Source organism: Ailuropoda melanoleuca, chromosome 2 (genome assembly GCF_002007445.2).
Source record: "Ailuropoda melanoleuca isolate Jingjing chromosome 2, ASM200744v2, whole genome shotgun sequence".
Taxonomy (NCBI): Eukaryota; Metazoa; Chordata; class Mammalia; order Carnivora; family Ursidae; genus Ailuropoda; species Ailuropoda melanoleuca.
In genome coordinates this window covers 63,250,334-63,267,218 of record NC_048219.1, presented here as the reverse complement: position 1 = coordinate 63,267,218, position 16,885 = coordinate 63,250,334, and the positions used below count along the sequence as shown (strand labels likewise).

Here is a 16,885-nt window from a genome sequence, read left to right as displayed (position 1 = left end):
TGGGGTGTTCATACCGCTGTGTCTTGATCTGAGGGCCAATGACAGGATTACATTTAATTTGTCAAAACCCTCACTTACATACTCTTCTATATGTATGGTACACACAGTTTTAAAAATTGGTAACTTTTCAACACTTATCAATCTGATAGGCTACTGAAAAAGACAGGTATGTATTCAAAGAAGTGGGGAAAATATTTACTAAACAATAACTTTATTTCTCAAGAACCCTAAAGATTTGTTTCTCTCTCCACAAGATTTTAAAAATCTCAACAACGGACGGTACAGTGACTTTTAAATGTTAAAAAATAAGCTAAGAGTAAAACACTGCTTAATTAGCTTTGCTATGCCTAGATCCTAGGACTGTAAATTACAAAAGTACAAGTAAAACAACATTTTCTGAATAATAACAATAAACAAAGGAGAAAGTCAGGTACTATATACCAAATGATCAAGATGTCTTCTGGGCCTAAGATTCTTGAAAGTAGTAAAAATGTTAATAATAGAAGTCTGCTGCTAATCTGTGTAGATTATTAAATGTAAAAACAATTTATAAAACACATCAGAATTTTATTGCTTGAAGAATACAGCATATGAAATCACAAGAATGTCAAAATGAAAAGTCACTAGGCTTCAAACATATAATACATTATCAGATGCAGTAAAATATTAATTAACCTGAACTCTGCATCAGGAAAAAAAAAGTGGAAAAATATCTAAGTTGTTTACTTAAGAAACAGATAATCTTAAAATAGAAAGTATTAGGATGTTACAGTACAAATTAGAAAAGCCAACACTTATTAACTTATTATTTCTTAGACTAGACTACCTTTGGTACTTAAACTTTTAAAAGAACAACCCCTCTATCTTGTCCAAAGCACTTCATGGATACAGTATCAACTTCAACTTAAAACACCCAGCAAAATTAACCTTTTCATGGCATGGGGAAGTGTATTTAATAAATGTATGCTAATATTTCACATTTTCTAAAACTGCAAAATAAGATAATTAAGAAATCTAATAGTTATAAACTTTACTTATTTAGCTCTTCAATTAAAATTGGAATCCCAGCAGCCACAATTTATCCTTGGGCTTGGTGAATATACAAATTTAAATGATTTGGCAACTGACATAGGAATTTAGATTACTTTATACTATCTTAAATGGCTTTTCCATTCTGTTTCCAAAATACAAACAATATGCCATTTCTTCAACTCACTGGATTCCTATAAAAATCACTACCATACTTTATTTATTGGAACCAAAGTAAAGCTTCTCCCTTTTAATGAGTAGGTTGAAACTATTTACGTTTCATATAGAGCTGATCAGTTATGACACGCTTTCTTAAACAAAATAAAGCCAATCATTTTTAAAGCTATCACTCAATTATGATGGAGACAATGGTGCCATTTCAAAAGGAAGCACTGGACACTCTAGGCCATCTAGTCAAGAAAATGTAAAAGTAATGCTAAAAACAAACAATAAGTAAACTATAACTACAAGTTAAATTACAAAAAAATCCCTCTTTTACAGTAAGCATGCTTATTAACTTTCATTTCTTTCCCCCAGTAAAGGTTTGAGTATTCATGAATCTCCATTAAACCAATAGAACCTAAGCAATTGTTTCACAAGGTTCAATAAACATGGATGGACTAAGCAAGTAATACTATTAACAATTATTGGAGTGAAGTAGTAAGAATCATGACAGTCCTCAAAATTGGGCAGTCTTTGAAATGTAATAGCATAGCTCAAGATGAATTATGCCATAATAAAACTGTCGTTTTTACCTCTACATAAAACAAAAACAAAATCAAAAACATAACCCATTGAATTTATACAACTATTGAACATACTCTTTCCTAGTTTTTGAATGTTTTGAGATTTTTTTAAACAAGTATATTTATCTGAGCATATATACTTACTGCATATATATATATATATACTCATTTTAAAAGACAAAAAATTCAGATACTACAAAACTGAACTCTTTTTTTACCAACCTGATCTAACATCTACTGCATCACACAACACCCTCCCCCCAATAATTTAAAATTCCCAATTTTTAGCTTAGTTAAAAGGGCAGAGGAAATGCAAATGCAGATTTAGAGTTTCTGTTTGTATAAATTTCACTGTATTTTATAAACTTGACATTTCTGTAACACTGTTTATTGATCAAATAAAGGACTCACTGCTATCTAAAATTTCATAAACGCCATTAAAAATTGAAAATTGATATTATACTGAACCTTAAATTTTCAATAGTTCAAAGAGACAGTTTTTACACACAATAGATGAAACTTAACAACAGACATCCCTAGAATACCAATGGCAAGTCCACCAAGATGCATACAAAATTACAGATAAGCATTTCTTTCACTGTTTTCTTGTGCAGGGAAAAACATTTATAGAGGAAATAGAAACTCAGCTGGTAAATTTCAGATATCATCATCATCTTCTTCATCCTGAGAAGATCCTGCCTGGTTAGATGCACTGGCTGTGGCAGCAGCAAGCTGTGCTTGCTGAGCAGCTTGCTGCATTTGAAGCCATTCCTGCTGGGCCAATTCTGCTTGTTGCTGTCTAGCCTAAACACCAAAAACATAAAAACAAATAATACATATTTTTTAAAACTCACAACATATACACTTTGGTTAAATATAAATTAAGCCAATTACAGATTAATCATCAAATTTGGATATTTTCCAACCACTATATAACTGTTATACATCTGGAGAACATGAACTCTAAGAAAATATATATGACTGCCTCTCTGTCAACTAAGGACAGTTTCCAAAACTTGGAAACTTTAGACAGTCCCCTTTATGCCACATAATTCTATGACCTTTGGCTCAATGAAGTTGAAAAAGCTGGTAGAAAAATCACAATGTCCTCTCTTTGGTTCTTTTCTCTGCTTCTCATTCCTTTCGTTTCACTTGATTCTTCTGTCCTCTCAACTTACAGTTAACATGTAAACATTTTTCAAACTAAAAATTCTTTCTGTGGTTTAAAAGTTGTCTAGTACAGTACCTCTAACTCTTAAGGAGAAGTACTACAAATGAATGCAATAGCTACCTTGATGTTTGAGGGTTTTTTTAAAGATATTTATTTGAGAGAGAGAGAGAGAGAAAGAGAGAGAGTGAACACACGGGACCCAAGCCAGGGAAGGACTGGAGGGAGAAGGACAGCATAAGCAGACTCTGCCCTGAGCACAGAGCCCAACGGGGGGGCTCTAGCCCATGACCTGAGATCATGACCTGAGCCAAAATCAAGAGCTGGATGCTTAACCGACTGAGCCACCAGGCACCGATGTTTGAGTTTCTCACACAGTTCCCTATCCTATACATATATTTCTCCTCTGTCCCCCTCCCCATAAATACACACACACATATATCCTTCCCATACACACACTAGAGAAAAGGCACTTATCCAGGACTGGATTTAAGTGAGATAGTTAAAATTCATTCATCTGATATATATCCTCTCCAACAACCATCACAGAATTTTTAGAAACCGGGGCACCTGGCTGGTTCAGTCAGTAAAGCATGAGACTCTTGATCTCAGGGTCAGTTCAAGCCCCACACTGGGCATGGAGCCTACTTAGAATAAGTAAATAGATAAATAAATAAATAAAGCTTTGTTTTAAAGCTATATTCTTAATAAAGAATTTTAGAAACTAAGATATACACATATGCATTACACACGCTTTGCAACAGCTAAAGATCTTTCTCAATTTAATTTCATCTACTTGCAGAAAAATCCCACCAAGAGGGAAAAAATGAATCTATTCATGAAAAGATCATATATAACTGTCCACTGGATTCTACCAAAACAATGCTGTTTCTCCTACTCTGTCTTTTCTCAGAATTGTTCCTTAAGCCTGGCTCATATCCTCCCCCTTCCTTTATGCATGGCCAATTCCTAGTTATCATTTAAAGTAGAAATTGGTCTTTCTTGACCCTTATAGGTCATACTGTATACTCTATTTTATATGCTATAATTCTCCATGCATTCCCACACCTATCTACTTTATTCTTTAATTATCTGAGCCTATTATCTTTTTTCTCCACTAGACCTGAGATAGGGACTATTTTTATACTCTTTGTTGCAATCCCAACACATAGGCCTCCAGTATTTTCTGAATGAATATTTTGTGGGGAAATCATAATACTCAGCAACTCTTCCATTAAGATTTTACCATGTACATTCCTAACTTTCCTTAATAATCTGTCATGAATTTATTATCCAAAAATTTCTAGAGGAGAATTCTAATCAGGCCATCATTATACTTAAAAAAAAAATCACCTGTTACCACCAATTAAGTTCAATTTCTCAGCCTAGAGTTAAAGATGTCCAAATTACTGCCTGCCCCAACCTATCTCCCAAATTAACTTTTGCTACACTTGGTACTCCAAAAAAACTTAGAACGTAAAATGGTTCCCAGATACACCATACCCTCCCATTTTCACTACCTTAACTCACGCTGATATTCATTCTATTTGAAATTTCCTAATTTTCACCCACCAAAATTCCACTCTTCCTTCAAATCAAACTGAAATATTATTTTCTCCATTAAGTTCTTTCCTGATTCCTGTCATTCAGGATCTAATCAGGAGATAGAAGTCACACTATTAGGGGAACAGAGAGAAAAAAATATAAAGGATTGTTAAACAAGTATAAAGTTGGTAACTAGGTCACTGAAAAGGCAAGAAAAGAACACTAAGACATCATGCAACTGGTAACTATCAAAACCAGCCACCAACTCTAAAACTGGCACAACAAAAGAAGAGGCTGGAATTTTTGAAACTTAGAAGCTTACAGGAAGAATCCATGGAACTGAAACTCAGTCCTCTGAAGAAGGGGCATAGATTGGCTGGTAAAAGCATCTCTGAGTTTGGCAGAGGGCCCCAAGGTTTGAGACCCACATCCCTGAGGAAGAGGGTGAATGTTTAGGCTGGTTCTGTAAGTATTAAAGAAATTGCAAACTGGATTCAGGTCCTGCTACAGGAAAAAAAACTGATGCAGCCAGGGTGAAGAAACACTGGTAGGTTGTTCAAAGAAGCTTGAGGCCAATAGAAAGTAAAAGAAAGGAGGCCAATAGGAAGTAAAAGAAAGGAGCCCAAGTGCTGCCTTCCTCCTCCAGCTGGACAATCTTCCTCCAGAACCCCTACTGGCAGCAGAGTCTATAATGAAGTCCAAAAGAAAAGCAGAAATTAAAGCATAGAAAGGTGGGTTTCAGGCTAAGAAAACTGTTTAGTAACTGGCACATGATGTCTTTTTCTTTCTATATTTTTCTTTTTCTTTTAAAACTTTAAATATCATTATGCTTACAAAAATACACTCATATTGGGTAACAGAACGCAATGTAAGTTTAACTTATTCTACTCAATTTGGACCAAAAACTTAGTATATAGTTTAAGCTTCAAAGAAAAAAAAAAAAAGGATTTGCAATTTGGTTTTTCACCTACTACAAGTGTATATAAAAGATTCTCCATCAAATGCTACAACAAAACATTGTAATGTTTCATGCCAGTTCACAAAGTTCAATCACTAATGGATGTTGAAAAGGGTGGGGAGAGCCTATGTACACATGTGAAAGTGTAAAAGCTATCCAATTAATTTTTTTTTAAAGATTTTATTTATTTATTTGCCAGAGAGAGAGAGAGAGCATAAGCAGGGGGAGTGGCAGGCAGAGGGAAAAGCAAGCTCCCCACTGAGCAAGGAGCCCGATGTGGAACTCCCGAAAGCAGACACTTAACCGACTGACACACCCAGGCATCCCCAAAGCTATCCAATTTAGTTAATACTGCACGCAGATCACAAATCTACACAAATCAAGATTCAGATAATTTATTGAATCTGAATTAACAATATCAGCTCAGTTCATCTGCTGAGACCAACAAGAAAATTGCATACTGGTTGGTTTTTTTTTGTTATGCAAAAAAGAAAATTAAGTTTCTTCCCCAGCTTTTTAGTCCAGAACTGATTTTATACTACAGGCAAAGTATTCCTTCCATTGTCAACATTCATGAGACATGTGAGGAAGTTGCGGCTTGGGTTTAAATTTGTATTAGCACTCACATGCAAGATAACTGGCACACTCTTACACTGCCAAAATCTAATGTGATGTCTCCATACTTGGGATCTCTTTACACGTTGCTCATGGAACAGTCAGCCTCATATTACAGTTGTTAGTGTACCTATATCATACTTCTCCTACAAGACAAAAACTTTTTTTGTTTAGGAAATCAGAAACCAGACATTCTAATCACTACTTTCATCCATCTTTATTAAAAAAAGTATGGAAAATAGTTATTCTAATATACAAGCATATTTACTTTTATGGCAGGAATACCTGGAGTGTAAAACAGACTAAGAGTGCTTCATGAAAAACATTTTTTAAGAGTCCGTAATGGGGCACCTGGGTGGCTCAGTCGGTTAAACATCTGCCTTTGGCCCAGGTCATGATCCCGGGGTCCTGGGATGGAGTTCTGCATCAGTGTCGCTGCTCAGCGGGGAGTCTGCCTCTCCCTCTCCCTCTGCCCTTCCCCCCTCCCCCCCTTGCGTTCTCTCTCGCACACCCACTCTCTCTCAAATACATTAAGTTCATAAGAAAATTATAGGGCAAACCAAATATCTGAATTTAATAAACTTAAGAATACCTACTCTGTGCCTTAATCAACTATAAATAGGTATAATTTTGTAGCACAGAAAAGAAACTCAAATAATTTCAGGTCTCTACACAGATTTAATTGCAAAAGGTACTTGATCTCATAGTTTATTCAGTGATCTGCAAAGACACGTACTGGTTACAATTAAAATTTAACTGACTTTTAAGTACCACGGCCCCATATTAGCAGCCATACTTTGCTGTCTAGACATAAAAACATTCCCGTGCCTTTAAAATCTTTGTTGACTGATAAATTTTATTTATATTCATTTGCACAAATTAAAATTTTCAGTGGTACTTTTTCTAATTTCCTTTTTCCCTCTTGCCCCTTATCCAATGTACCCCAAGTATTTATCTTCTAAAATGGGAGTGTGAGAGTACGTATATACTTCCTAATTCATTTCTTCTTTTGGAGAATTTCACTGTTTTAAGAATCCCACTCCCAAATACTAAAATGACTCAATTATAATCTACAGTTAACCTTAATTTCAGTATATTAATGGTTCCCCCTTTCTAAATATCTGTTGCTAACAGCTGAAAGACAGCTTCAAATGAGGCTGCTATTGTGTTAGTATTTACAATTAAGTTTAAAAGATGAAATGAAATGAAACTGACGAAAAAGATACAATATTTACTTAATATTCATATTTATGACTGAATTGCTTTGTGCTCTGGGGAAGAAGTACTAGATAGGTGTTATTTTTATTTCTCTGCTGATTTTTCTTACAGGAGCGAAGAAATACTAAGGGAACTTGACCCCATAGGTGAGGGGAAGAAAAAAGGGAGATAAGGAAGAGGAAAAAACAGATGACGAGGATAGAAAAGTAAAGACGGATTTGGCAGGCAGGCAGGCAGGCAGGCAATTATTTCTTTCATTTTTCTTTTTGCCCTGGAAAGGATAAGGCATGTCCACTTAAAAGTTTCAAAATAAGTTTAAGCAGACAAAATGGTGGCTAGAACATTAGCATGGTAATGCAGAAAGAGCAAGTTTTGGAGTCAGAAGACATGAGTTTTGAATTTAGACTCCCACACTTCCTAACTATATGAACTTACTTGTTTTATTTGTTTAACTCAATCCTTTCCAGTAAACTACGTTTCAGAATAGCAAGAACCATGTCTCTTTTGTATACTATTACAAGCCTAGCATTTAGCACTATCTCTGGTAAGTAGTGAGAACTTCAGTAATTACCAGTAGAACAAATGAATGAATGATCTCATGCAAGTTTCTCCACCTCTGAATGTTTCTTAATGTGTAAATGGGTATAATAAAATTTACATTTATTTATTTTATTCATGTTTATAAAGACTCTGCAAAGTATATAAAGCATCTAGCAGAGAATCTTTTTCCTTTCATCAAATATCTAATTTGGGGGGCACCTGGATGGCTCAGTCAGTTAAGCATCTGACTCTTGATTTCGGCTCAGGTCATAATTTCAGGGTTGTGAAAACGAGCCCCGAGTCTGGCTCCACACGGTCATGAAGCCTGTTTAAGATTCTCTCTCTCCCTCCCCCTCTGCCCCTCCCTCCCCTCTCTCTTTCTCTAAAAAAAAAAAATCTAATTTGGAACTCTCTATGTGATCTGCAATAGCAGAGAATCAATAAATAATAGCCACTATTTTTTTAATCACCTTTCTTTGTAACCTCATATTCATATGGATAATAAATTGTTTGTGTTCACGCCTGCTTCAAAAGCTTTTAGTAACTCTTTAGTACTTGTAGGTTGTTGTAAGGATTAAAAAAAAAATACTGGTAAATTACTTAGCAACATGATTAACACATGGTTAGAACTCAATAAACGTTAGTAAACTTTTATTTTTCTTATTAGTTTAAATGGTTTCTAATGCTTAATACCTGACAACACTTAAAATTCAAATGCTTTTTGATTCAAACCCAACTGATTGTTATTACTACAAAGAGATCAGGTATGGTGCCAATCTGGAAGAGATTACCTAAAATGATACTTCCCAGTTTTAGTGGTAACTACAATAACTGGTAGGAAATCTCACCTTTTCTATTCAACCCAAAACTGCCTTACAATTTCAAAGGAGAGGCCAAAACTTAGTGGGGAAAAAAAGAACTTCATCCTCTCCCTTCCCTTTTTTTTTTTTTAAAGAGGAATATTAAAAAATAAAATAAGGTAAAAAAATAAAATAGAGGAATATTAGTACTTGGTGCTAATCCTTCAAAAACTGGTAATCAGAACTTCAATAAGAAGAAAAAAGTTTTCTCCCTTTCTCTGTTCTACTAGCCCTTCAATATTTTTTAGGGTTAGAATGTTGTTTATTATTTTTTAAAGATCTTATTTATTTGAGAGAGAGAGCGAGCTCGCACAAAGCAGGGGCAGTGGTAAGCAGAGGGAGAAGCAGGCTCCCCCCTGAGCATGGAGCCTGATGTGGGACTAGATCCCAGGACCCTGGGATCATGACCTGAGCCAAAGGCAGATGCTTAACCAACTCAGCCACCCAGGCGTCCCTAGAATGTTTTAAAGGTGTGTTAAAAAATTTAACCAGGGTGACGGGCATTAAGGAAGGCATGTGATGTGATGAACACTGGGTGTTATATGCAACTAATGAATTACTGAACTCTACATCTGAAACGAATGATGTACTATATGTTGGCTAACTGAATTTAAATTTTAAAAATTTAACTATAAAATAGATGTTTATCAAATTTTCCTCATATGCCACTCATTATAAAATATGATATAGTATTTTCTCGCCAGTCCATCATTTTAAAATTTAAGAATGTTTAGGTATACTTTGCATGCTTTTAAGTGGATATTTTGTTTGGGGGAAAAAAAAACCCATCAAAGTAAGATCTCAGTAGTTATTTGGAGTTATTCTCCTTAGAAAACGGGTTGCTACAAATATTTACTTTTATATGAAATAAACAACTGGCCAAACAGAGTCAAATCAGTTAGTTCGATGTAGACATCAGACTCAACGATCAAACAATCAGCCACAGAAAGAAAATCCTCTAGGCATGTATGTTGATTTAGGAAATGATTTCAGAAACCAGTATGATTTCTGTTAGCAAACAGGGTAGGATTCAGATGAAAATAATTTAAAATGCATTACTTACTTTTGCAAATAACTCTTGTTGCTGTCTTAATAATTCTTCTTCAGGAATGCCAAGGTTTTCCAAACGAGAACTGGCCTTTCTTCTTTTTAACGCTACAGTCTTGCACTCTTGTAAGACTTCCTTTACTTCACTGATGTAAGAGCCAAAGCCCAAACTTTCTAGTGCTAGGGGAATGAAAATAGGAAAACATGAAAGAGTAATAAAATTTACTCTTTCCCCCATCTTCGGAACATAAAACTTTTGTGGGATATTTTTTGGAGGGGGAGGAGGTTGCTGTTGCTGTCTTATAATAATTTTACCTATTTTATAGTTGCAAAGCAACTATCTGAATGGCTAAATCCATTTTATCAACTATTTTTTTTTTTTTTTGGAGGCAGGACTGGTATCCAGACACCCGTCTAGTTTTTTTTTTTTTCAACTTTCTTAACATTAAATTGCAAATTAGATAAAACTTGAGGAACACTTAAAGCATAGGCCTTTCCTTTTCCTTTTCTTTCTAATTTTTTAAAAACCAAAGCATTTCCTGTGAGAAAAAAAAGTCAAATGTAAGAACATGTGCTTTTATTAAGAAAACATTTTTCCTATACCACTTATAGTAAATCAAACATCATTAACTCACTTTTTCAAAGAAGACAAAAAAAGGAAATATTTGGAATCTATTTGTTAATAACATATTTTGTGCCATTTGGCTTAGGAAAAGTAGGCTGGTAACACATGTTCTAAGTTTCAGCAGGACAGGAAGAATAGATAAGTTCTTTTGTACAATATATCAACAGAAAACTATTTTTAGCAAAGACACTCAAACTGCCAAGTTTAAGAAATACTGGTGGAAATAACTTATGAAATTCAGCATTTATATTCAGCCAACAAGTTTCCCTTGAAAATAAAATTTAACAGGAAGCACTATGAAAACATTTCAAGTGATGTGGCAGAAAACTGGGATAAAGGAAGACTATAAGGATAGAAGCATTAACAAAAACTTCTCTCTCCCTTTATTTTTTCACATTTAGAAAGAAAATTTTACAATAATGCACTTTCTAAATGCCTTCTGTAATCAAGACAAAGCATTAAGTTTCCTTTTGGCTCACAGTAACTAAAATTGTATTTTATAGTTTTCTGTTGATATTCCCAAAGACATTTTTGTTTTCTGACCCAATGATGAAATATAGTTGGTGAAAAAACATAGTAAATGAACTTAGTTCATCAACTTGAATTTTAATTATATTAACTTATTGCCCCTCTTTGCCCCGCCCCCCCCAAAAACTTCAGCACTGCATTACTCTGAGTTCTGTGTATCAAATTAACCACCACATAATTTTTGGCCTCAAGGAGCTTGAGGTATAGTGGAAAATTAAGTGAAGATTAGGCAACTTGCATTTTTACTTGAACTGACAGACGGATTATTAAGTGTCAATAATAGAAGCCAAGGTTTTTCTCTTTTTTTAAAGGCATGAACATAATAGTATATTTTCAGTAATACTGGCTGGCGACAATACCAAAAGAAACCAAAAATGGCTATGGTTTCCTCCCACATCCTGAAGAAAGTCTTATATCCTTGGTGTACACCAAGTTTCTACACCAAGGATGTAGCCCCACATACCATTCCAGTTTTATTTCTGCCATTAAATCCCTGCATACTTATGCTAAATCTGACAGCTCAATGTTTCCCAGAAGACATCAGTTTCCCACATTAATACTGATGGTAATGCATTCATGGCTCAAATCAAACTCCATCTTCAAATTAAGCTTGCCTGATCCTCCTAGACAGAAGTAATCTCCCCCCCTTGTAAAATCAGATAGTTGAAATTTGGCTGTCAATATTTTCATATAACCTTGGATGTATACCTCTAAGTTTCAGTTTTCCTTCTCTGAGAATAGTATCTATTTCATATCTTCCTAAAACATATGCAGTATAGTGGTTATGCATGCAGGCCCTAAGGCTGCCAGAGACTGATCCCAGTTCTGCCTCATCTCAGCTGTGTGACCCTAGATAAATTCCTTCACCTGTGCCTCTAAAACAAGAATAACAGTACCTACATCTCATCAAATCAGGTTACTGTGAAGAATAAATGAATATAAACAAAGAGCTTAGAACAGAGGATGGCCCACAGAATAAGCAAAATAAAGTACTCACTATTATATTTTTATTATTTTTGTATTGTGAGAATCAACAAGTAATCTAAGGCATTTAACAGTGTCTAGCACATAAGATTCGCTTAACCACTTGGACTATGTATTATTCATCTTCATTTTTTGTCTTACATTTAAAAGAGTGCCCTACTAAAAAATAATTAATTAAAAAATTAAGAGTGCCCTGAGAAGTGTACAGGACCTAAACAAATACAGAGATATGCATTATCACACTAAATTCAAGTTGAGCAAATATATTTGTCATATAAAATAGTAAATTTATAAAATTAACAAATTAACACAATGGAGACAACTCTTCAAAATATCATTAATTACTAGACTAGACATCAAAAAAAAAAAAAAAAAAACCCAATCCAAACTACGTTTAACCATGGATGGTTAGAATTAAAAATTAAAAAGAAACAACTCACCTCTAAAAAACATCTAAGGTTGAGAGCACAGCTTTCAAAAAATTTGCAAATGAATCCAAGGTTAATATTTAATATTATTCAAAGAGCTTCCATATACAAATCTGTACTCTCAATAAAATGCCTCAACAGGAAGAGCCATAACTTTAATTTCAAAAACTACATTCACTTTAATCCAAATTTTAAATACATTTTGGCTAACAGCCATGAGTGGTTATAGTATCTTCTAAACAAGGAGATATTTTACATCATTTGTTGCCATGTAGTAATAATCATTCTCATTTTACACAAAGGAGAATCTTAAAGGATAAGGGAAATGACTCATAAGCAGAGCCATCGTTTGCAGTGGTGTAGGTTATTCAGTGCACAACAGTACCATATCTAAGGAGGGCCATTCCTACTGTAAACACGGATTTGTATGTTTGTTTATGGCACTTTTCTGGCAGATGGTAGTAAAAATTTTTAAGGAAAAAGTGCCTTTTTCTAGTTTGTGTAAAGAGACTTAATGGACTGTTATGGCCCTGGCTCTAGGGATCTCAGAGTAAAAGCCAGAAAAGAAAAATTTAAAAAAAAAAAATTGTGGGTAAAACACATACATCACTTGCTCCTCAGAGGTATGTCTGCTACCCTCTCCCCATGTATTTTAAAACTATACCCAGAAAAGTGCATGGTATATTAGGGGAAAAAAATACTTGGCACATTTTTCAATTTGAAAGACAGATGTTAACAAGACAAACACTTGGAAAAAAAAAAAAAAGTAAAACTTCAACCCAGCAACAATAATATAGTCTTTTCTTATTTTACAAAAGTGATATAATCTTACAAAGTTTTGTTATAACAAGACTTTGTGAGACTTACTTTGTACTTCAAATGTACAATGCAGGTTTTTCATTAAAAAATTAAAATACATAAAATAGCGTTCTCAAATTTCTCTATTTTCTTTTGTTTATATGTTAAGGGAAGGGGGGATGATGTACTTCACTTAAATATATTAAGAGGATAATACAGGCCAATGTGACTTCTTGACTCATTAGCCTGGCAAAGGTTTCTGAAGACCCTTAACCATGTCCTCTATGGATCTCTATTCCTGGGAATCTGGGACAACAACGAGAGACTGATGGCAGAGCAGGAACCAAGTATCATCCACCTTTCTATCCTGAGCAGTATCTAATACAGTGCCAAGTACCTAGTAGTATTCAAAAGTTATTGTTGGGTGGCAGAAGGAAAATAAAAACGAAAGATATATCAGTTTTAAGGAAAATAATAAAATCCTAACTTGAAAAGAACTTGATTATGTGATAAATGGTACAATGCCATATACAATGTGTCCCCTTGGGAAAAAATGAGTATGCATTGATTATTTAGGTAATACAGTATCATTCTCATTACAACTTCTCTGCAATCACTCAGATTCTCTGATTTAAAAACTACTTCACATCCAGTTTCTAAAATAGACTGTGGTTTAGACTTCAGAGCAGATCTACTCAAACTGTGGTCCATGGACTTATGCCAGAATTGCCTATAATGGTCTGTGATGGGTTAAGTATGAAAATCAAAGTAAGCATTTTGGAAACTTCACAGCAAAACTGTAACTACGTGGGGTGATGAATGTGTTAGCTAACCTTACTGCGGTATCATTTCACAACATATACATATATCAAATCATTATGTTGTACACCTTAACCTTACACAATGTTACGTTAATTATATCTCAATAAAGCTGAGGAAAAAAAAGAACCTTCATAGCAATTTGATGGTAATTTTATGTCCACTGAATCTAACAACAAAAATTGAACTTTTATTTACGTCTTTTTTAAATTTTGTTTTTCTAGTAATTTGTTTTTACTGTGTTTTACTCAAGTACCAGCATGAGTAGGACTGGAATTTTTAAAAATCCTTCAACATAGATAGCGAGGAGCAACTCAATTGCTAAAGAAGCAAATCTTCAGAGACTTTTTCAAACTTTCACTACTTTCAGTTACTATTGTTATAAATATGACGGGGGGGTTTAGCAGGAGATTAAAAATGCAAAAAAAAGTAATATCACTTAGGGGTGCCTCGGTGGCACAGTCGTTAAGCGTCTGCCTTCGGCTCAGGGCGTGATCCCAGCGTTCTGGGATGGAGCCCCACATCAGGCTTCTCCACTGGGAGCCTGCTTCTTCCTCTCCCACTCCCCCTGCTTGTGTTCCCTCTCTCGCTGGCTGTCTCTGTCAAATAAATAAATAAAAACTTAAAAAAAAAAAAGTAATATCACTTAAAATAGCCTTACTTACCCTTTGGCTTAACAAATGGCATCATGCTGTAAGGTATACATAACAGACTTCCAGCTTTATGTTTCAGTCAGTAGCATTACACATTTAAAAAATTATTATTTATTACAGCATATCATGTAAGGTTCTCAACCTCAACTGATTCTCAATAATTGCAAGTAATACCTGAAACAATGAGGTATTATTTATACATAAATGGGGAGACCTTTAACAGATTTGCATAAGGCCAAAGACTTTCCAGTGTAGAACTTGCACTCTTAACTCTCAATGTCAGTTCTTTCCATAATACAACAGACTATGTTAAAATTCATTTAAGAATATGTGTTCACAGGGTTGCCTGGGTGGTTCAGTCAGTTAAGCATCCGACTTTCCATTTCAGCTCAGGTCATGATCTCAGGCTCCTGAGTCAAGCGTCACGATGGGGCTTGAGATTCTCCCTCTCCCTCTGCCCCTCTCCCCCACAAACTCTCTCTCTAAAATAAATACATCTTAAAAAAAAAAAAAAGAATATGGGTTCAAAGAAACCAGCAATGAAATAAAAAGAACACCTTTTATAGCTTAGAACCCTGTTGTGTATCTGTGATCTTCAATACCAAGTCCACTTTCTTTAAAATACACATAACATTAAGAAATTTTTTAGAAATGTAACTATTTCAAAGATTTACTGGCAATAAAATTATTTCGACTTTAGTAACTTGCATTCTACAGAACTGCCTCAAATGCTTAATTTGCTCTGACAAGGTAAAGCAAAGTAGCAAGTGAAAAAGTGACATGTCCTGAAGCAAGATCTAGTTCATTAAACTTATTACTAGAAAATCTGAACTTCAACATCTGAGTCACACAACTTTAAATATACATTATTATTCCATTTAGATAGAGCCTACGTACCAAAATAATCAATGCTTACCGAAAAGCATAAAAAATGTCATATCTACCATGATTTAGCAAACTTTCCAGAACTAACCTGTAAAAACACATTTTAAATACCTAAAAAAAAAATACACACCTTAAGGATTTCTTTTTTAAAATGTAACCACTCAAAACAAAAATTCTTTAAAATGGTTAAGGAATGTGAGATTAATACAAGATTATAAATGTATAAATTTCATTCCCCTAACTGGAGAGAACTGGGGGCAAAAATGGTAGGTCCTTATCTATTTAACAACAGCAATGTTACCAAAAAAACTGGGTAAATTTTTAAGAGTATAACAGGCCAATGGATGATTTATTTTTCCCCCAATGAATGATTTTTTAAAAAGTTAATCAATCATCCTCAGTACACAAAGGAAAATGCTTTCACTGGAACTTTCTGACTCACACCTTAAACTGAATTTAGCATATTCCAAAGTTGAGCTATTTAGCATACTGTACACTACAGCTGCACTTTTATTCCATCATGTCAATCAGAAATCTAAATATATCCTAGAAAAGAATGAACTACCCAAGAAGACAGATTGTAATGTGTTATTAGATTTTTGGAATGATCCCTTCTTTTGGGTTGTAAACAAATGTTTAGGCAGATTCTTTAGACATCTTGTGCAATTTTCATTAGAAAGGCAATGTTGATAAAAGATTCTTTTTCTGGGGCGCCTGGGTGGCACAGCGGTTAAGCGTCTGCCTTCGGCTCAGGGCGTGATCCCGGCGTTATGGGATCAAGCCACATCAGGCTCCTCTGCTATGAGCCTGCTTCTTCCTCTCCCACTCCCCCTGCTTAGTGTTCCCTCTCTCGCTGGCTATCTCTATCTCTGTTGAATAAATAAAATCTTAAAAAAAAAAAAAAGATTCTTTTTCTTTTTTATGAGTTGTAAAAGGAAACTGTAGCTATCTGTGTTGGATAATCTGTGTTGGAAAGACTTAGGACATTGTACATATAATGTAAAAATAAAACACGAGACAAAAAATAGAGAACTCGACTTTTGCCAGAATATTCAGCACACCGAACAAATAGAAAAAAATACTAGCTTTAAAATCAAATATGGTTTTTCCTAGAGATTTTTTTTTTCCTCCTCATGTACTGAAATGGAAATAGCAGAGTATATTTAAATCTACCTTCCACACATCAAGAACCACAAATGAATAATTTAATTCTTTTGTCAACATTGACAGTAAAATATTGGATATAGTGAATACGAGAAGTGTTCTCTACTTCAGAATAACAGACAAGTCACCATTAAAAAGTTAAATTATAAAAAATAAAATGGTAGACAACTGCCTGCCTACTAAAATGATTAAAATTAGTCATGATGTTTTGACTTCAAAAGCAATCAAGAAATTGTTAGAATTTTATAAAAGGCAGGGGCGCCTGGGTGGCACAG

The 16,885-nt window shown here is 34.4% G+C and overlaps 1 protein-coding gene across 1 annotated transcript in view; it reads right to left on the bottom strand.

Annotated features, from left to right (window-relative positions):
• Nucleotides 1–546: 546 nt before the first annotated feature.
• DR1 (down-regulator of transcription 1) overlaps nucleotides 547–16,885 on the bottom strand; it is an 18,537-nt gene continuing 2,198 nt past the window's right edge. The window contains exons 2-3 of the mRNA XM_002917935.4: nucleotides 9,743–9,906; nucleotides 547–2,579 (exon numbers count right to left, since the gene is read on the bottom strand). Of these exons, the coding sequence (XP_002917981.1) occupies nucleotides 2,433–2,579; nucleotides 9,743–9,906 (311 nt within the window). The 3' untranslated portion in view covers nucleotides 547–2,432. The remainder of the gene's footprint in view (nucleotides 2,580–9,742; nucleotides 9,907–16,885) is intronic.